This window comes from Corvus hawaiiensis, chromosome 10 (assembly GCF_020740725.1).
Source record: "Corvus hawaiiensis isolate bCorHaw1 chromosome 10, bCorHaw1.pri.cur, whole genome shotgun sequence".
In the NCBI taxonomy this organism is placed as follows: domain Eukaryota; kingdom Metazoa; phylum Chordata; class Aves; order Passeriformes; family Corvidae; genus Corvus; species Corvus hawaiiensis.
The window spans coordinates 5,222,514-5,243,650 of record NC_063222.1 but is presented as its reverse complement, the minus strand read 5'-3'; the positions used below and the strand labels follow the sequence as shown (position 1 = coordinate 5,243,650).

Below are 21,137 nucleotides of genomic sequence, written 5' to 3'. Positions count from 1 at the left end.
CCCTCTTTGTATAGCAATAGGCTTTCCTTTCCCTTTGGACCAGTTTTGGAGATACATTCAGAAACCAGGGTATTTCTAACATACTTTGTCTCCTGGAGTGGCAAGTCATGGAATAATGTGTCCTAGCTTTTCCCTGTGTTGAAAAGTAACTCTTATATTGAAAAGCAAAAATTAAAAGCTGTATTCTTGTCCCTGCAGTATAACCCTGTGTTGTGAACTGTGCTGCTACTCAGCAGCAATTTTTCCTTGACAATAAGCAGTTTATCCTTCCCTCAGCTGTGGTTGTGGCAGTGTCTGTCCTTACTGCACTGCCATCCAACCTCTGGGATGCAGGGAACACTCCCTTTACTTTGAGATACACGCTGAAGTCTTTGGATTTGTATGCCTTTTTGCTCTTCTACCTTTTTTAAAATAATATGAGATTGCAATTCTGGTTTGCTGTAACAGTGGATAATCACCTTATTTTCACTATCTTTGAAATAATTTTCTCTCCTTTTCCACTCCATTTCCTTGTTGTCTTCCCATCCAGGCCTCCCCGTGGACCATCCCCAGCTCTCCTCCCTTGTGCTGAAGAGTCCCCTAGGCTTGACCCCAGCGTTTCAGGTGAACTTGAATGCAGTCACTCAGGGCTCATCCCCTCTGCTGAGCCCTGTCCTCAGCGATGCTGGCGGGGCCAGGATAGAAGAGGATGACGAAATGAAAAGGAAGGTAAGGTCATGATGTAGCTGGGGAATGATGGTGCCATGTGGGAGCTGTGCTGGGCACTGAAGGTGCCAGGTGAGGAGCTCTGCTTGCTGGGTGCTGAATGCTGATTGTGTTTTATTCTGTGGTGGCTGTAGTAAAACTGCAGTGCTGAAGGCTGGTGGGATGTGTTGCGCTGTTGTGGCAGGAGTTCCCGGTGCCCTCCTGGCATTTCTTGTGTCTTCTTGGCATGGCCACTGGGACCACCTACCCCTGTTTTAGCAGGAGCAGTGTGTCAGGGAACTGTGTTCAAAATCCACTTTTTGTACCCCAGAATGGAAACGAGGTCAGATTGGACATTAGGGAAAGGCTCTTCACCCCGAGGCTGATCCCTGGAACAGGTTCCCTAGGGAAGTGATCACAACACCAAGCCTAACAAAGATCAAGGAACATCTGGATGATGCCCCTGGTCATATGGTTTATTTTCAGGTGGATCTGCAAGCAATGAGGGGCTGGACACAATGATCCTCAGAGATCCTTATTTGTTAATATATAAGCTGTGTGTTTCCTGGGTTCCTTCCTTCCCGTGCAGTCTCGTGACGGTCTCATTGGTCCATCTCACCATACATTGTTCCTCCAGGTCATGCTTTCTGACCATAACAGGACCTTTGGAGGGGTCCTGAGGTGTTCCTCTTGAACTGTGGAGGACCTGAGCTCAGTGTGAATTCTCTCACACCCATTTCATCATGGGCTTGGTCAGCAGAGCTGGCTGTGTTGTTGAAGTTGTCCTTTCCGTGGCTGACCCTTCTGTCCAGAGAGAGGTGCACAGTGCTCTGGCCTTGCAGAAGCTTGAGTCTCACTTTCTGGAAAGAGGGGCACAAAAATGCCCCTGACTTCTGCAGGTGCAGTGAGTCTCAAACTAGGAACAGCTTTGGGTCTTCAAGATGTGCTTACATCTAGGTATTGCTCTGTGCCTGGAATGCTTTCTGCCTGCCTACCAGTGAGCACTGGTTGCTTTAACCAGGGACTCCCCCACATGATGTGGGGTTTTCCTCACCCCCATGTAGGGCTCAGGATTTGCTGCATTTCTTCCAGTAGGATAGAGAAGTCCACCTAACAGTAGTGTTTTTCTGGAAGACTCTCTGCTCTCCTTGCCTTGCTTGCAGAGAGGTTTGTTGACTCTGGTGCTTGAGAAGGATCCAGGACCTTCCATTACAGTGCAAGGAAGGCTCCACTGTCCAAACTCAGTTCCATATGGAGTCAGTGGCCACACTGGGATCTACAGTTTTCCATACATCCACACAGAGGAAGAAACCACTTTCTGTGGTCTTTGCTTCTGCTCTTCTACTTACCCCATCCAGTGTTCTGGTTGTCTTACCTCTGTCAGGATCAGGATCCTCAGGCAAGAAGGTCACAGGCCCCTGCTCTTTGGTGTCTTTACCATGTTCTTGGGCACCTCCAGGCACTTCTGTGATGCTGTTGAGAAACACCCATGGTGTGGACGTGGTGTGAGTAAGTGCCTGCCAGAGAGAGAGAGGAAGGTCTAACCAGTAACTGGGAGCTGAGCTGCAGACAACCCGCCCAGCTGGCAGCTTCCCTGTCTCATTTAGACTTTTTGAGGTGGAGTTTATAGCTTTGGCTGATCTATTAGTTTCCATAGTTATTTTAAAAATAACTCCTCTCATTTATCCTTATAGCTTGGAAATAATGAGCAGAGTCTGTGTTAGCTGACTTAAACATGAAGCCCAACCCTTTCTGCTGCATTCTGCAAGGTCTGGTGTTTTGGCAGCTTGTGCTCTCCTTCAGGCTGAAACTAATTTATAAAAGTGGGACTCCTTAGAAGGGAACTTCTTTTTATTGTATTGATCTTAAGCTTGATCAGCTCCTGAGCATTCCAAGGCTTAGATGTCTATTCAGAGACATTGTTTTAAGTGAAACAGACCCAGGAGGAAACCAGTGTTAAATTGGTTCAATTTCACAGGAGCTTTACAGCTTTATTGTACAAGAAAAATGTAATCTTGCAATATCTCTCTGACTAGAGGTCTGATTTGAAGGTGATACTGCTGTAGTTCTACCTGGTTAATCAGGGCATGTTCTGCAAACTCTCCAGCCCTCACAATGTGTGCTTTCTGCTCTGTGCTGCCATGGTGCTGCTGGTCCTGTACTGAAACCTTGAGAAAGATGAGGTTTTTTCTTTCTTTTTAAATCACTGTGCTTTTCTTTCATCTTACTGGTAGATTTCTCCCTGTTCCTTTTCTAATGGAGGTTGGTTGTGGCAACCCACTTAAGAAAGGGCACCGAAGCTAGGCTTTTTGGGGGAGGTCCCCCATTCAGAGTTATTTTTAACACTTCTGAAGCCTGGTGTTTGAAGTGAAAAGTTAAACATTTTGGCCATTACAAAAATAGTGTAGAGTGGAGCTCTTCACTCCCCACAACCTGGGGGTTGCTGCATCTGGTGAGTGTTGAAGGTTTCCAGGTGGGATTGTGTGTACATGATACGGTGAAACACCAGTTTTTCCAAGTGGGAATATTTGCCTCGATGCCTGCTGTGGTTGTAAAAACATTTTCTTTGAACTCTAGAAGGAGACTGCCACCTCAGAGAGTTCTTGTGTTTGGTTTTTTGAGGCATGAGCTGATTTTCTTTCCCCTTGCAGAGCCTGAGCAGTAAAGAAGGTTTTTGGCAGGGCCTCTGCCAAAAAAAAACCGACCTTCCACTCCTCTGGTGCAGGGTCTGCCCAGCAGCTGCTGCCAGCACTCAGCACAAGGGATGCACTTAGGAGTGGTGCAAGGCTGGAAAAAAAGCAAGTTAAGGGCACTAAATTCCACCAGGGAGCAATTTGGAAAGAGCAAGAACTTCTGAGAATAAACAGAAAGGGCTGATGTGTTGGGGAGGGAGAAAGGAAGAGAAGATACCTGGGAAAAGAAAAGCATCTCTTGTGCCCTGGGTTAGCACACAGTCAGCTGGAGAATGAAGCAAAAACCTGCAGAAATGCTCAGAGGTGGTGAAAAACGTGATCCATGCAGGCTATGAGAAGTGACAAGTTATGACCATGGTGTGGTTTTAGTTTTTAAAAAGTTCCCCCTATCACTACCTGCCCGTGTAAAAGTCATGCTCCCACGTTTTCATGCACCTTCATGCTCTGTAAGATTTCAAAGAAGTGCAGTAGGATCCTGTACATAGTCCAGGAGGGGATCTACCCAGAGCTGTGTAAAAACATCCCTGATAGCAGAAATTCTCCTGTCATGTAAGGAACTGCTGAGGCTGGTAAGTGAGATGGTGAAACTGTGTCACCTCAGGCTCCAGGGAGGGCAGAAAAATGATGGCGGTTTCCTTTGGGAAGAGGCTGTTTGAGAAGGGGTTCAACAACATATGAGACTGCAGTCAGGTAAATAGCCCAAGGGAAAAAGCCAAGATTAGGTAGGACTTTGCCTGACACTGTGTACCTGAGACAGGTATGCTGAAGTTAAGAGGATGGCTATGGAGTGAGTAGAAGTATATCCTCTGGTCCCTCCAGGGAGGGGGCTGATGTGTGGAACTACAATAACTAGCATAAAATAACCTGAGAAGAGACTAGACAGTGTTTCAGAATTAATTATTTGAGGATACACACCTCCAGGGATTCTCTGTGGGCTCAACAGAGAGGTTACTGAGCAACCAGGAGAATCTCCTCCGTGGGCAACATTGAGCTGGAGGATTTGGAAAACACTCAGTAGCTATGCTGACAGCACTGGAGGCATCTCAAAGTGACTCTATAAAGAGAATTTTTAATTAACTCAGAACATACAAGGAAACAGAAGAAAGAATTTTCAAAGCATTGTTTCCCTCAGGAGGGGCAGAAATGGAGGAGACCAAATTTTGATGTAACTCAGTGGCATTTGGCAGAGAACTACAGCACAGCATAGTGAGCTAAGGAGACAGAGCAGTCCCTTACCTTGAAGAGTGACTAGTTCCTTAATATTTCATTATTTTTAGTAATCTATGTTTTCAGGCTGATTTTGTGTTGTTGCAGCTGCAGAACATCTCTTACCACCATTTCATTCCTTTGTTCTTCCATATCCATTCTGTCTTCTCTTCAAATAGCAGCCCAGAGCAATCATGCAGCCACCAACTGCTGCAGTTTAGTTTTCTGTTTTTCTTAGCTCGTTAATATGGTCTTCAAAGGAGTAAAAGCTTGAATAAAAGCTGTAAGTGGAAATAAATAGTTTTGGAAAAGGACTGTTTGCAAATCTGTTGTGCTGTGTTTGGTTGGAGAAGCGTTTAAAATCTAGGCATCTTGGAATACGTGTTTCCATATTTTTGTAAAGTGTTTCCTTGATTTGAGATGGAAGTTCATGTAATGGAAGTGTCCAAGGCCAGGTGGGACAGGTCTTGGAGCACCCTGGGCTAGTGGAAGGTGTCCCTGCCCTTAGTGGGAAGGGGGTTGGAATGAGATAAGCTTTAAGGTCCCTTCTAACCTAAACCATCTGTGGTTCTATGATAATTGGCATTATTTTTTAATACCCTTGCAATACAAAGAATGTTTTGTAGTAACGTCAGTATTTGGGAATGTGATACTTGTTGGAACCCTAGGTTTAGAGAATTTAGATTTCTGAGATATAATAATATATATATGTAACAATATGGAGGATTTTGGAAGTGGATTTGTTCTTCATCTTTTCTCCTTCTTCTTCACAAATGTGGCTGTTCTGGTATTGGGTCAAAAAACCTGCACTGCAGGTCATGAATAGATAGTTACTGGGTTATAAATAAAAACACATTACTTAGCATTGCATGATTGGTTGATTTGGACCTTTAAATGGCCTTGCAAGGTAGAACTCGGAGCCATTTTCCATTTCCATTTTCCTTGTTAACTTGGAGGCACGCTCTGTGCAGCTGTGCCATGGATACGGAAATAATAAACATCAATGAGAAGGAAAGCCTGGCGCCTGCTGCGTTTCAATCCGAACCCTGAGGAAAAGAACGCGCCATTCAGAGACGAAACGACAGCAGAGAAAATGACCAGTACTGAACAGAGAGATGTCCTGTTAGTAATGATCTGCTCCATTTGCACACAGCAAGGGCAAGTGGATGTAAGGTTTGAGCTGATGGCCAGTAGTAAACAGAGGTTTGTATTTCAGTACTGACCGGTGGCTGTGTGTCCTTTCAGCGCTACCCCACCGACAAGGCGTACTTCATAGCCAAGGAGATCCTTGCCACAGAACGCACCTATTTAAAGGACCTGGAGGTTATTACAGTGGTAAGTGGGCTTGATTTTATTTGTTTTCCCTTTTTTTAAACAGATTGGTGATTGTTAGGTTGGAAAAGCTTGGAATTTCTTCCTGTGATGTAGAGTAATCCATGAGCCAAGTTGCTGTCCCCTTCCTTGTTCCGTAGCTCCTTCTGTGGGAGAGCAGATACCTTCTCTGGGCTTCCATCGTTTGCTCCAGCAGCTACATCCTGTGCCATCCTGATGACTTAGGCAAACTTTTGGTCTGAAAACCATGAACAGGGACAGCCTCAAAATGTTTTGAGTTTAGTTTCAGTGGTAGCTGCCAGCTCTGCTTATAACCTAGCCATCTTCTCCATGGTTTTCCTTGGGAAGAGTTTAACAGCCTTGTGCCTTTGAATCTGAGAGCAGATGACAGTTGCAAAGGGCATCAAACCCATGGGGATTTGAAGAGTATTTTCTTGTTTTGTTGCTTCTGTTTCCTCCTCCTTTCACCCAGAACAGACAAGTGAGTCCCGGTTTGGAGGGCAGCATGAACTTCCAGCTGTGTTTCTAAAAGAGCTTTTTTGCTAATGAACTCCGTGTATGAGCACTGGGACTGTTGCCTTTCTGTAAGCTGTTGTTTTAATTTCATCAAAAAAAGTCCCTTAACTCTGCGTGGCCTCAGTGGAGGTGTTCTCTGCAAGCTCATTGAGCACCATCTCACTCCAATTCCTCCTACAGGCTTCCCAGCACTTCTCCTAAAAGAAGGGGGAATACCTGGTACCTCAGAGGATTTTTGTAATATCCCCATCCCTGCCAGAAAGCGGGGACCTGGAAGAGATAAAGTGTGGAATGTGACCTGCAACGAGATGTCTTCAGCTGAGTAACAGGGCTCCAGGTGTATGACAGCAGTTGTATGTGCGTGGAAGTGGCAGCAGCTGGGGCAGCCACTGGGTAACTGACTGTCACTCAGCTGTCCCCAACCATCCCATCATTGCATTCAGAAACAAGCTTGTGCCCAGAGCCAGCCATGTGCCTCATCTTCCTAATATTTGGCAAGGAAAAAAAAACCCCATCTTTTCATTTTTCACAAATTACGTCTTCCCTAAATATTTCTTCTTCCTTCCTGCTGTTTCCCTGTGCATACCTTCTCCTACCCCATCACTGCAGGAGCAGGAATTTTCATACTAGCAATGAATTTCTGAAGCAGGGAGATTGATGAGAATTTCTGGTTTTCTGGCAGTGGTTCCGCAGTGCTGTGATCAAGGAGAATGCCATGCCAGAGGGCCTGATGACACTGCTCTTCTCCAACATTGACCCCATCTATGAGTTCCATCGAGGCTTTCTGAAGGAGATTGAACAAAGGCTCTCACTCTGGTAAGCGAGGGGAGGGACCTTTTTCTGTATCCTCATGTTAAAACCAGACTACAACTGGTATTTCCACATCAAGAGAAGCAAGGAGAAATCTTTTACGAAATAAAAGTTATTTAAAAAGTGCCAACTACCTTGCACAAAGCCCATTTTTCAAGCTTTGCCTTGTATATAATATCCTGTAGTTGTATGACTTGTGCACCAGACCGAGGGTTTTGTAATCACAGAATCATTTAGGTTGGAAAACTCCCTTAAGATTGTCAAGTCCAATTGTTCATACAACCTGATAGTGTCTCTCAAGCCTTAGAAAAAAGAAGGAACACAAGATCAAAAAGACAGTGTGTGTGTTTTTTCCACACCTTCCAGTTAATGAATCTCTAGGTGAAAATCTAGGAAACATCTTTGTGATTAAGGTGAGAGTTTGGTTCTTGCAATGCAGTTTATTTCACAGATCATGTTTTTAGTCTTTTAACCTTTGTATTATTTTCTCCTGACCTGACATGTTATATATTACAGTATAACTACCTTTCAAAAGGAGGTGGTCAATGTAAACAAAGTATCGGGTAGGGTCGTGTTATGACATTTATTTGGAGGTCTGAAACATAAAACTCTTGAATAGAATTTCACACAAATTCCTTTCTGGTCCTTTCTCAGTTTTCTAAGCATGGCTTTGTGTTTGCTGTTTTGTGCAGCATCCATATTTAATATACCAAGTTTTCAATCTGAACAGTGAAATAGGAACGTCAAGTGGCTAAAGATTATGTCTTGAATTACAGGGGAAGATGGAGGGGGAAAACAGAAATGTCTTGATCCCCCATATGTATGTTGCCTTCTTCTTTCCTCCTTGTGTGTGTTCCAGGGAAGGCAGAACCAATGCCCACGTGAAAGGGGATTACCAGCGCATCGGAGATGTCATGCTCAGGAACATGCGCACTCTGAAGGTAGATACAGGATTAAAGACCTGGAATTCTGGGATTACTGAGGTTTTGTTTTGTTTTGTTTTGTCAAGGATCAGAGCTCAGGGTTAGTATTTCCATTAATCACAGAATCCCAGGATGGTTTGGGTTGGAAGGGACCTTAAAGCCCATCTCATCCCACTCCCTGCCATGGGCAGAGACACCTTGCACTAGCCTAGGTTGCTCCAAGCCCCATCCAACCTGGCCTTGGACACTTCCAGGGATCCAGGAGCAGCCACAGCTTCTCTGGGCACCCTGTGCCAGGGCCTCCCCACCTGTTATGGTCTGGTTCTTAAAATTATTAGAAATGCCTCTGCCTGAATTGAGGTGCAAACGAGACCATATGCCAAAGTCAGTAGTATGGGCTTTATTTAATAGTAAATATGAGAGAGAGAAGAGAAAGAAATAGAAAAGAGGTGGGGGGACAGAAGGAGAGTGACAGAGACAGATTAAAGAAAATATCACCACTCCATGGATCCCACCAGCATCCTGATGATCCTCTCCAGCTGGTCTTCTTGGTGGTGGGAAACATAGACCCCAAAAAGCATAGAATCCAATGGATTCATGTATGCTCAGGCCAGATGGTACCTCCCTGGGAGGGGGGACAGTTTGACACTGTCTCTTGCAGCAGACTGAATCGCTTTGCATCACGTGCAGTCCCTGTGCTGCAAGGCCACAGGAGTAAGTTTTGGGAGCACTTTGGGGGGTCTTTGATGGGTTATGACACCCCCTCAGCTGCCTCCCATGTGACTGTCCCATGGATGTGGCCTTCCTTGGGGGGATGTGGTTTAACAACTGCTCCAGTTTGTGTTCACTGCCTCTGACCAGTGGGTTTGCCATGCACCCAGAACTCTCCTCCTCTCGCCTTCGTTGCGGGGGTCTGTGCAAACCTGGCCTCTTGGGCTGTGGCCTCCCCCACCCCAAACCCAGCCAGGGATGATTTTCTGCTGGGTTTGGCTCTCTTGTGGATGCCTTCCTTTCCCTCAGCCTTGTTTATTTCTCCCTAGACCTGAGATGATGAACAACAGTGTTCCCTTTATCTTATCAAGGCATCTTAACTCACAGTCCAAAGTTCCAGTCAGGCATCTTCGGGGGGGGGCTGGGCTTCTGAGCTTTTAGCTGCTTTATACAGTTTTGCCATAACAGGCAGAAGCTTCATAATAATGTTTAAGCCATGCACTATAAGATTCCAGTATCTCACACCACCCTCACAGGGAAGAATTTCTTTCCAATATCCCATCTAAACCCATTCTGTTTTAGTCAATCTTGAGGTAACTTGCAGACAATTATTGTTGAGAAACAATTTAAAAATAAAACAGAGTAAAATAATTGCAGGAAGGCTTTGAATCACTGTTGCTTATTTAGCCACCTACATTTACCTTGAGGAAAGGTGTTTGTTGATTATTCAGCAGAAAACAAAAATTATTGATTTAGCTCCCCTATTGAGACCTTGATTCATAAGGTTATTTAATTTAAAAACATACATATTTTTCAAAAGCAGAATAGTTTCTTCTGAAATGAAGTCAACTTTATGTGGAGCACAGCGCCTTTGTGGGACAGTTACATTAGTGCTGTAGTAGTGGAGTAATTTAATTAAAACCAGTGGCTTGAATGGGAGCGCAGGAGTGTGGGACTGCCATTTCCACTACCAGCATTTGGTGCTCCCAGCAGGCACAATGCCATACAGACCCCTGTTTTAACCTTGACTGGGAGCTGCCTGCCTTCTTTAGTTATGAGAGACTTGTTTTCCTTTGATCCAAGTAACTTTTTGTCCAATTCCATAGGAGTTCACCAGTTACCTGCAGAAGCACGACGAGGTCCTGACGGAACTGGAGAAAGCAACCAAACGCCTCAAGAAGCTGGAGATGGTTTATAAGGAGTTTGAGCTGCAGAAGGTTTGCTACCTGCCCCTCAACACCTTCCTGCTCAAACCCATCCAGAGACTGATGCACTACAAGCTGATCCTGGGGAGGCTGTGCAAGCACTACACAGCAGAGCACCGGGACTTCACCGACTGCCGGAGTGAGTGAGCACCCAGCCATGTCCTGCTGGCAGCACCCCTTCCCACAGACTTCCAAAATCCTGCCCTGGGAAGACAAGAATTATAGGCTCATAGAATCTCAGAATGTTTGGGTTGAAAGGGGACCTTAAAACTCACTTCATTCCCCTTCCACCATGGACAGGGATACCCTTTTACTAGACCAGGGTGCTCAGAGCCCCGTCCAACCTCGTCTTGAGCACTTATGTTCACTTATGTCCACAAATTTCACGTAAGTGCTTCTTTTTCCTGGCATTCCAGAAACTGGTTTTCTCATGATGGATCCCAATGTTTCAGCCAAAGCTGGAAAACTAGTCCTTTTCTTGTCTCCTGTTTTAGCAGGGGACAAAAATAGTGTTTTTTTTAATGAACTTGTTGTCATTTAGATGTAAAAATATGACCGAAAAGTGCTTGTTTTGTAGCATCAAAAGCATGTGTAGTAAATTCCATTCATGACAAAGTAATCTTTGGCAGAAATAGTTGGATTTGATTTTTTTCATTTACTTTCAGCTACATGGTAAATACTTTTTTTTTAAGCAAGATCTGAGATACACAATGATCTCCAGAAGCACAGGAAATGCTGTGAAGTCACTTGCTGTCTCTATTTACCCTCCTCTAAAATACACTTAAAGTTGGCAGCTGGACTGGGTGATCATTGTAGGTCCCTTCTGACTGAACTATTCTGTTCGAAAATTGGCTATAAATTTCGGATCTAAAGTTCAGATTCAATTTTCCAGGGGTGAAATGGGTGGCCTGGGTTGCTCTGCTCTGGTCCCATTGGTGCTGTTCTCCACACAGACGCGTTGAAGGAAGTCACAGAAATGACCTCACAGCTGCAGCACAGCCTCATCCGCCTGGAAAACTTCCAGAAGCTTACAGAGCTGCAGCACGACCTGATTGGGATAGACAATCTCACAGCACCTGGCAGGGTAAGTGCCTCTGCTTAGTTTTGAGAGCTTTTATTGGTATTATTTCCAAGGAAGTGCCTTTGAAGCATGGATTTGCCATTGCTGCCCCCCATGTCTACAGGACAACTCTAAAGGCTTCATGTAACTGTCTCTTAGAGAATGCCATGGATGATGGGATCATCACCTTGGTGATATTCAGAGAGATAGATCAGAAATGCATCTGCTTAAACTGTGGCTGCAGTTTCATGTTTCCAGTACAGATACTGGGTATACTGGGGTATGGTGCTGTGTGTGTGAGTGGGAACCGGTGTGCCGTACTGGAAATCCACTCCCAGCTCTGCTTGTGTCTGCCTGGTGCAGCCTCAGAGAATGGAGGGATGGCGAGAGCCACTGCACTGGGCTAAGCTGGTGTGGGGGCCTCTATATTACAGGAGTTTGTGCAGTTCCTGCCTGGATTTTTGTGTCTTTGTTTTTGATAGATGTTCTGGGCATAAATGCAGGAGCATCGCATGTGCTTTGGGGATGCTATGGCAGTCACTGCAGTGGGATGTAAGTGTGAGAGGTGAACTGCTGGTGTCCAACAGGAATTCTGCTCTTTTCCCTTCTCTTCCTTCACTGATTTAAATGCTGGCTGCAGCAAGGAGCTGATTCACATCATAAAAAAGGAAGGAAAAGTGTCATCGGGCCTCTAAGAAATCTGTTAGTGATCATTGCTGGGCACCAATCAACATCTGTGTACTCTGGGATGAAAATAAAATTCCCTTGAGTCAGGAAAGATCAAACATTGTCTGAGTTTTTGTTTTCCACTGCAGGAGTTTATCCGGGAAGGTTGCTTGTACAAGCTCACTAAGAAGGGCTTACAGCAGCGGATGTTCTTTCTGGTGGGTGTTGCTTCTGACTTTTATAAACCCAAAGTCTTCAAGATAAAGTTGTTGGGGAAGTGTGTTTTCATGTGCTTGTGTTGAAAATCAGCACCTGAGACTGAAAACTCACTCCAAGCAATGTTTTAAGAGGGCATCACTGTGACACTACTTTCTGGTCAACTTGGTTCCTTAATGGCACAGAGTTTTAATAGAATTAAAAAATTTAATTTCCTCTCTTATGGGTAAACAAAAGAGAGATTTTAAGGGTAGTTGGCCAAAGTGACTGAGACAAACAGAGAAATGGCATTTTTCATGCATTACAGTGGCCTTTAAACAACAGATTTGTAAGGAGATGTCAAAAAATCCTTGGCCCTGCCTGCTGCTTTCAGAACATTGATTGTTCTCTTCCTGCCTTTCCAGTTCTCAGATATGTTACTGTACACAAGCAAAGGGGTCACAGGGACAAATCAGTTCAAAATCCACGGACATCTCTCTCTGCATGGCATGTTGGTAAGTGGTTCCATGTTGCATCATAGGGTTAAGGACATGGCTTTGCCTAAGGCAGGTTGAGGAATTCCTTCAGGGCACAAGGACCAAAGCCACAAACTGCTCCAAGGCCGATCTCAGCAGCAATTGGACCTTGATGTGTGTCAAGCAGAGCTTTCTTTATCTGCAGGCGATGAGTCTGTTCCTTCCACATTAGCAAAACAGCTGGAGCACACCCTCTTGTCCATTCATTTTCACACTGCTGGGAGAGGCTGATCTGGAAATAGGCATTTATTTATCCTGGTGTCTTGTCCCCCTGCACACACCTTGGCTTATAACCAATCCTCCTGCCTCCCCACACCTTTTCTAACGGGATTGTTCTTTCTGTCTTTGATTTGCAGCTGATAGTGCTCGACCCTCCGGTGAGTAATGAGCCAGATCTGCTCCAACCCCTTCCTTTCCTTGCCCTGTTGGAAGTGGTGTTGTGCTCCTGCAGTAGAAACACACCATAGATTTTCGTAGAGAGCCAAAATAGACTTGGAAGTAGGTGGTATTCTTCAAAGAGTTGCTCTTCTGCACTTCTGCAGCCGGGTTGGAATCCTGTTTGTCTCCAGTCCCAGCCAGCACAGGACAGTTTTAGTGTTTATTGGTGACTGAGCACTGATGAGAAAAATCTTTTCTTTTCCTGCAGGTGGAGGAGAGTGAGAATGAATGGTCTGTGCCACACTGCTTCACTATCTATTCTGCACAGAAAACCATCGTGGTGGCAGCCAGGTAATCCTAGTTTTCCTCAGTTGCCTGTGGCTTTGATGGATTCCTTCTCCAGAAAGTTACTGCTCAAGTGGTGCAGAGCCAGAGGGGTGTTTCATGCATCCTCTGGACTTCAAAACAAGCCCAGGACTCCTCACAACTCCTTTTTCAGTGTTGGATTTTGGGAAGGAGTACTTTATCCTGGGCTGATCCCCCAGCGTGGGCAGCAGGAACGGGGTTGGGATTCTGCCCCTCTGCCCCCTCAGGTGAGACCCCACCTGCAGAGCTGCCCCAGCCCTGGGGCCCAGCACAGGGAGGACGTGGAGCTGCTGGAGAGAGCCCAGAGGAGGCTCCAGGATGAGCAGAGGGATGGAGCAGCTCTGCTGGGAGGAAAGGCTGCGAGAGCTGGGATTGTTCAGCCTGGAGAGGAGAAGCTCTGGGGTGACCTCATTGTGGCCTTGCAGGGCCTGAAGGAGCCAACAAGGAAGCTGGAGAAGGACTTTGGACAGGGGCCTGGAGAGACAGAACAAGGGGGAATGGCTTCCCAGTGCCACAGGGTTAGATGGGATATTGGGAAGGAATTCTTCCCTATGAGGGTGGTGAGGCCCTGGCACAGGGTGCCCAGAGAAGCTGTGGCTGCCCCATCCCTGGGAGTGTCTGAGGCCAGGTTGGATGGGGCTTGGAGCACGCTGGTGTAGTGGGAGGTGTCCCTGCCCATGGCAGGGAGTGGGATGAGATGGGCTTTAAGGTCCCTTCCCACCCAAACCATGCTGGGATTCTCTGTTTCTATCTGACCCAAAGCACAAACAGCAGCAATAAGGTTGCCAATGTGTTTGTTTATTTGGGAGTTTCCAGTGTCATCCTTCAAACCACTTCAGGAGACAAAATCTAAACATAAAAATATTTTAGAGACTCAAAAGAATGAAAATTCAGAACATGTGAATTGCTGTGAGGAGGGGAGAGTTCCTGCAGGATCTCATGGAGGAAGCTGGGGAGAGGAGAAATTAAAGGCTGACTTGGTAATAAAAACAATCTCTTTTCAGCCTAAATTATCCCTGTGCAGTGAGTTTGGTGCCTTTTTGTACTTAGGATGTCTCCTACACCTGGTCTCAGAAACAGCTGTAGGAGTTTGTGTCTTTCTCCAAATCTGCTATAAAAAGGCAGCTGGAATCAGGAATGCCAATGATACAGGGTGGGAGCACTAAATCTCAGCCTTAAATCACAGGGTTTTTTACTGCTTGATGACCTGTTCTTGAAAAATAACCACTACAGTATATTTATCAATCAGGTGTGTAATGGCACATGAGCCAATATGTTTAGTATGCAGATGTATTTTTTTAATTCCAACCTAAGACCTGAAAACACAGGTTTTTTTAAGATCAGCTATTTCTCAGCAGCTGTGAGTCATAAGGTGCTTGAAAGATTTTTAAATTTGGAAAAATAAATACAAGTTTTACCTTGTCATGACTTAAAAATAGCTCAAAGGTTGCCTGTCAAAAAAAAAAAAAAATTGCTGCTGGGCTTAGACCATGTGTGGAATTTTCAGTCTAAATTAAAAACTTTCAGAAAAAAGAGATGGTTACCAAAACAAGGAAATGTTGTGGCTGTGTCTTAAAGCCAGACCTTCCACTGTTGCATCCCTGTGGGCACTGATACACCTGGAAGGGCTGTGAAGGTCTCACTCTGTAGTGGATCCTGGGAGGGGTGAAGGAAGTCTCCTCTTCCTGCGCTCTGGGTTTTACTGGCTTGAGATGTCAGGGATGTCCCAGATGCCCTTTAAAAGATGGGCTGTGCTTCAGGCTGCCATTTATCCTTCCAAAAATCATGGCTCATATCCCCCATCTCCAGAGTTCCTCTCCTGACCCCCGCCAGCTGTCAGTTCATTTTATTTGCTGTAAAGTCCAAGTGTTTAATTGTTGGTTTAGTCTTGTTTCAAGGATTGAATATAGAGGTGGAGGCTGTATGACTTCAGTTTGCTTTCTGGAAAGCTCCTGCTTTGGAGGAATTCTAATTTTGTTTTTATTTCTCTAATGGAAGGACGCTGTGCCTTGTTTTGGGCAGTGACCTGTGCCTTCAGCACACGGGCTCAGCTCTGGGCTGGTGGATCCTCATTCCCACTTCTTCCCTTGCAGTACCCGCCTGGAGATGAGCAAGTGGATGGAAGACCTCAATGTGGCAATTGAAATGGCCAAGAAATCTACTGAGAAATCCGAGATGCTTCTGGAAAACTCGGTGTGCAACCGCTCCAACAGTAAGTGCTGTTCCCTGCCTCCTTGGAAAGCAGCAGCAGTCCTGTCCTTTCTGCTTTTCCTTTTGTGAGTTTGATGACATAAAGGAAGTATTTTTATAATTCATATGATAATGGAGAGTCAATTGGGCTTTGGTTTTAATCAAAAGAGACATGCTTGTCTTCCTAGACTGATGTTCAAGGTAGCTTTAAATGCAGCAGAGATGCTCCCATTACAGAGTTGTTAATTTTATAGCAACTTAAGTCCTTAAGTGTGTCCTTAAGTCACCTTTTACAGAGATTTTTCTCAATTTAACCACATGGTGAATTTTTTTGTCCAAAATGTGGTGTCTCTGAAGGTCAGCTTTTACAGCCCAGTATTCCTGTGCCTGTCTGGTGGTGTTATGGCTGTGCTGAAACATGGAGGATTTCATCTTGGAGCCCTCTGTCCTGTTCCTTGACTCAAGATGAAGTGTGGTCATTTTTGTTCGTTTGACACAGCACTGACTCAAACCATTCTGTGATTTTATTCCATTGGAAGGTGTCCCTGCCATGGCAGGGGGTTGGAACCCGATGAGCTTTAAGGTCTCTTCCAACCCAAACTATCCTTTGATCCTGTGAGTCAGCTGCCCCAGGCAGAACTGAATAATGAAACCCAGACTGAGGTCATAGGAGCTGTGTCACCAGTTCAGCTTGACGTACTTAAAACTGGACCGTGGCAAGAGAAAACAGCCTTTCTCAGGAACCCCAGCTCCTCTTGCTTTTTTGTATTGCACGGTTTTCTTAAACCACTACCCAATTCTCCTCCCCCAGGATCCTCTGATGAGGTCTCTGTAGAACAGGAGTCCGAAGATGACATTCACTCCTCTCGTAGCTCCTTGGACAGGCAGAGCCATCACCGTGCCAACACAACCATGCACGTGTGCTGGTACCGCAACACCAGCGTCTCCATGACCGACCACAGTGTGGCCGTCGAGGTACCGAGGGCGCAGCGCTCGCCTCGCTCTGTCCCCCTGCCTTGGCCTCCATCTGCCACTGCGCCTCGGCAGCGGTTCTGTGTCCAGGGACAGCGTGGGCCACCCAACACCACTGCATGCCTGTCCCCTCTGTGCTCGGCTGCGTGTCCCTATTCACACTCTGCTCTCCGTGCAGCATGGCTTTGCTTCGGCAGCAGGATCAAAGCAGGGAAAGTTTAAAGGCAACCCAGGATATCCTGGGATTGAATTGCTCCTTTGGGTTTCATCCTGCTTGCTGGAGGACTGAGCATCCCCCTGTGCTGGGCACTGCTGATCCTGGGGTCAGTTCTGGGCCCCTCATGATAAGAAGGACGTTGAGGGGCTGGAGTGTATCCAGAGAATGACAGCGGAGCTGGGGGAGGGTTTGGAGCACCAGGAGCAGCTCGGGGAGCTCAGCCTGGAGAAAAGGAGGCTCAGGGGGGACCTTGTGGCTCTGCACAACTCCCTGACAGGAGGGGACAGTCAGGTGGGGGTCAGGCTCTGCTCCCAGGGAACAAGGGGTAGGACAAGAGGGAATGACCTCAAGCTGCACCAGTTGAGGTTCAGGTTGGGAATCAGGAAGAATTTCTCCACAGAAAGAGTGGTTAAGCATTGGAACAGGCTGCCCAGGGCAGTGGTGGGGCCACTATCCCTGGAAATGTTCAAAGAATGTGTGGATGTGGCACTTCGCTATATTGTTCAGTGGGATTTGGTCAAAGGTTGGACTTGATGATCTTGGAGGTCTTTTCCAACCTTAATGGTTCTATGATTGTAAGTTCCCTATCCGTGATATTTTCCTTTAGAGATTGACCATGCTGTACTGAGCTCTGGTTAGGTGCTGTACTGCACACAGAATTAAGAAGAGGGAATTCAGTTGGAATTCTCTGCCCTTCCCTCGTTGGCAGGACTGAGCAGTCAAGTGTCTTTTCATGGCAGCATCATTTGATGCTGAGCAGAGGTGTTTATTATGTGCCCACTGAGGTGTTCAAGGCCAGGTTGGGTGGGGGTCTGAGCAACCTGGGGTAGTGGGAGGTGTCCCTGCCCATGGCAGGGGGTGGAACCAGATGAGCTTTAAGGTCCCTTCCAACCCAAACCTTCTTGGGATTCTATGAGCCGCTGGTACCTGCGGTCTTGCTGTTACTCACAGTGCAGGGCAGCACTGGTGGCACATTTGGCCACTGAATCCTGCAGATTTCGAGACAGATCAGCTCAGCACTCCTTACACTGCTTGCACCAACTCTATGGTTTTACTTTAGGCAGCAGTTTGGCAGGGTAGAACACCTTCCTGGAGGCTGGCATGCTTGGAAGACTTCCAGAAGTGGGAAGGACCCTAAATGAAATGGAGAGATAAAGAAGGTCACTAACCTGACAAAAGCAATGGGGCAGGGGGCTGCAGCATGTGTCTGTGCCTGCCTGTCCTGCTCTGCTCTTGAGGCACTTGTTTAACTGGAGTTAAAAGTTTGGGCACTGGAGCTGCTGCATTTTTCTGATGTAGAGACCGTGTGGATTAGCTTGGTAAGGGAAGTGCTATAGATGTGACCTGGGCTTGAGGTGCAGACACTGGACACTCGAGCTGGCTTCTGTTGTGGTTTCTGTTGGAAGGGACAGGCCTTTCCCTGCTGACACCTTGGGAAAGACACCATTTCACACTTCTGTGCATGGATAACAAGCCCACCCTGCTAGAGGTTCTGGGATTGAGCGTGTGAGTTCTTGCACTCCCTCTCACTCTGATCTGTTCCGTGTTCTAATGCCGTCATTTTTTTCACAATCCATTTTCCTTTGACAGCCACCTTTCTTGCATCACTCCTCTCACCTTAACATTCTCCTTTTCTCTTTCTCTCCCCCTTTCTGTGCTCAGTTTTCTGCTCTCTTGCTGTTTCTCCAGAGCTTCCTCCTCGCTATTTGCTGGGCCAGGCCCAACGGCCCAACACAATCACCCATGTTTGTTGGTACCGGAACCAGAGCCTATCCCTGTCTGATTACTTGTGCATGATCCAGGTAAAGATGCCTCTCACATTTTGTGCTGGTGGGGAGGAGCCATGGGATGCCCAGGAAAATGTCCTGCTTCCTAACTGCTCACGTGAGGATGCTCGTCCTCAGAGGCAGACTTGTACCATTGCCTTGTTAAGGCAGGATTTCCTCCTGTTTATGCCTCAAAAAATGGTACTCTCTGTAAATCTGCCGTGTATCCTGTCTTTTTATCGAATTACAAAATCCATGCACTGTCATTCCATGCCACAGGATTCCTTATCCCGCTGGCTGACTCCAAGGCAGTGGTGCTCTCCTCCCTGCAGCCCCCCTTCCACGCTGGCTTGGCTTTGTGTAGCTGCCACATGTTATCTCCCAGCTCTGCAGTCCTCTGTTTCCTCTCCTGCTTTATTTCCCTTCTCACACAGTGTGTTCCATGTGGGTTTTCTGCATGTGAGAAAGGGTGGCTGAAAGGGATGGACCCTGGGGGCTGTCTCCATACCTGGGAGGCCTTTGACACCAGGGAACAAGCGCAGGAGCAACGTTGAGCTGTTCACCTGCAGCAGGAGGGCAACCTGGGATTTCATGGGAATCCTCTTTTCCTTCTGTGCCAGAACCAGCTCTCTGGGTATTTGCTGAGGAAGTTCAAGAACAGCAATGGCTGGCAGAAACTGTGGGTGGTCTTCACCAACTTCTGCTTGTTCTTCTACAAGACACACCAGGTGGGCAGGTGTAGGTGAGGGGATGATGGTCGGGGTGTTGGGGGGACCTGGGGATCCTTGACTTTCAGCTCCAGGGGCAAATCGCTGCTGTTTGAAGGAGAGTAACAAGTGGAAGAGGAGGTAGTTCATAATGAAGCTGCTCTCTGAAAGGCTGTGGGCACTGCTTGTGGAACTTCATCAGGATTCCCAGTTCTGATGGTACTGACCTTCTGTGGGGGAGGGGGAAGCATCTCCTCGTGCAGTGACTAAAGGATGTGAGGGATGCAGCAGCCTCTGGGCCTCCATTGCCATCTTCTCTCCCTGCTGGGCTTCAGCTCAGCCTGACGGGCTCCAGGGATTTTTCTGCCCATGGTACATTCAGCACCTGCTTGATAATGAACCATGGTGCAGCACAATCTTTTCATCTTATTAACCAAATAAACTGTGTTTATTAACTGGTTTATTATAACTGGGTTATTCTGGCTTCTTGCCTTGAGGGCACATTTCTTTTGTGAGGGTTACTTTATCTTTTTTGTCAGATCTGTGCTTGGAGTTCCATAGAAAGGGTGCAGAGAGGGAGGAGGGAGCCCAGGAGGCAGCGTCGGGCAGAGGAGCAGAAGCAAATAACTATAAAAAAAATGAAAGGAGTTGGGGGAAGGTTTCATTGTAAGCTGTTGGTGGCCTTGCAGAAGAGTCCTCCTGTTGTCTCCTGAACAAGAGTGCACAGCCCTTACCTGTGGCACAGGGGCTGCATGGCAGGGGTGCCTTGCACTGAGGGCTGGGCTCTTGGGCTCTTGCAGGATGATTATCCCCTGGCCAGCCTCCCGCTGCTCGGCTACACGGTCAGCTGCCCTGTGGAAGCGGATGGGATTCAGAAGGATTATGTCTTCAAGCTGCAGTTCAAGTCCCACGTGTATTTCTTCAGGGCTGAGAGCAAATACACCTTTGAGAGGTAATTTTCTGTTTTCTCTGTCTTGGTGTATAACCTGCTCTTAACTCAGTGGTTGGTCATCCCATCCTCTCTTTCCTCCTAGTCTGAGTGATCTTCCAGCACATTCTCAGGAGTAACATTCCCTTCCTCTCCCCACTGATGATGTTTGGAGATCCCTCCTCTGACAGAACCCTCCTCTGTGTGGGGAGAGCTGGGGATACACCTAGAGCTGTGAGCTGGGCTTTGTGCCAGGAGTCTGGGGCTTCCTTGGAGCCAGGGAGGGATGTGGGAGGAAGGGCTGTGGGGTGCTCAGCTCCACCAGCTCTTTGGGAGTCAGATTTCCAGGTTCTGTAAAGAGTTTTTTGGTTTTTATCTTCCATCTCTGGGAGCAGAAGTTATAACACAAGGCTGAGAGCAGTAAGTGCAGGGCTCCCTTTCACTTGGCTGGTTTCTCTGTAATTACATTTTATTATCCTCTATAATTACAATTAATTGCTCTTAGGGAGTTCCACAGAGTGTGAAATGCACCACATACAACACTTTGCTGCTACGTAGAGAACCCTTGCACTGGGTCCTGTCATGCAGGGCCATATTGGTTGTTTTGGAATGTGGTTTTACTGAGGTGTCACATGTCCCCCTTCCTTGGGAGAGTGTCACACACTTGTGAACAGCTTAGGTATCAGCTACCCGGGCCATAAGTTGTGCTCTTTAATGCACTGGGCTCATGTAGAGATTTCAAGGGGAAAATGTCTAATTCACAGTGCATTTGTCTTGCTTTTTTCACTGCTGCTTTGCTTTCTTCCATCTGAGCAAGGCTGTTACCTATTTCCTAATTTATTGTTAAGAAAAGCAATAATTATTGTCACCTTGCCATCCTTGATAACACTGAGGAGAGAACACAGTGAGCTCTCATGAGAGTTCTCTGGAGCTCAGAGCACTGTGGACCTGTTACTTGGACAGACAACTGTATTCTGCAGGGTATTTACCACATCTCAAGCTGTTCCTTTGAAGAGTTAATTTCCCAGAAGACCTGTAAAAGAAAGAAAATGGCTGTTTTGGGAGGTTTGGGAAAG

The 21,137-nt window shown here is 46.6% G+C and overlaps 1 protein-coding gene across 9 annotated transcripts in view; it reads left to right on the top strand.

Annotated features, from left to right (window-relative positions):
* Positions 1-21,137, top strand: part of FARP2 (FERM, ARH/RhoGEF and pleckstrin domain protein 2) — a 75,161-nt gene that overhangs the window by 52,299 nt on the left and 1,725 nt on the right. For 2 of the 9 annotated variants that reach the window (XM_048314857.1, XM_048314856.1), the window contains exons 14-27: positions 530-708; positions 5,829-5,918; positions 7,114-7,247; positions 8,101-8,182; positions 9,982-10,219; positions 11,034-11,164; positions 11,956-12,024; positions 12,427-12,516; positions 12,894-12,914; positions 13,184-13,266; positions 15,375-15,493; positions 16,283-16,446; positions 19,047-19,154; positions 19,934-20,085. In XM_048314857.1, coding sequence (XP_048170814.1) covers positions 530-708; positions 5,829-5,918; positions 7,114-7,247; positions 8,101-8,182; positions 9,982-10,219; positions 11,034-11,164; positions 11,956-12,024; positions 12,427-12,516; positions 12,894-12,914; positions 13,184-13,266; positions 15,375-15,493; positions 16,283-16,446; positions 19,047-19,154; positions 19,934-20,085 — 1,660 coding nt within the window. The other 7 variants (XM_048314858.1, XM_048314859.1, XM_048314853.1 and 4 more) reach the window with 5 other exon arrangements.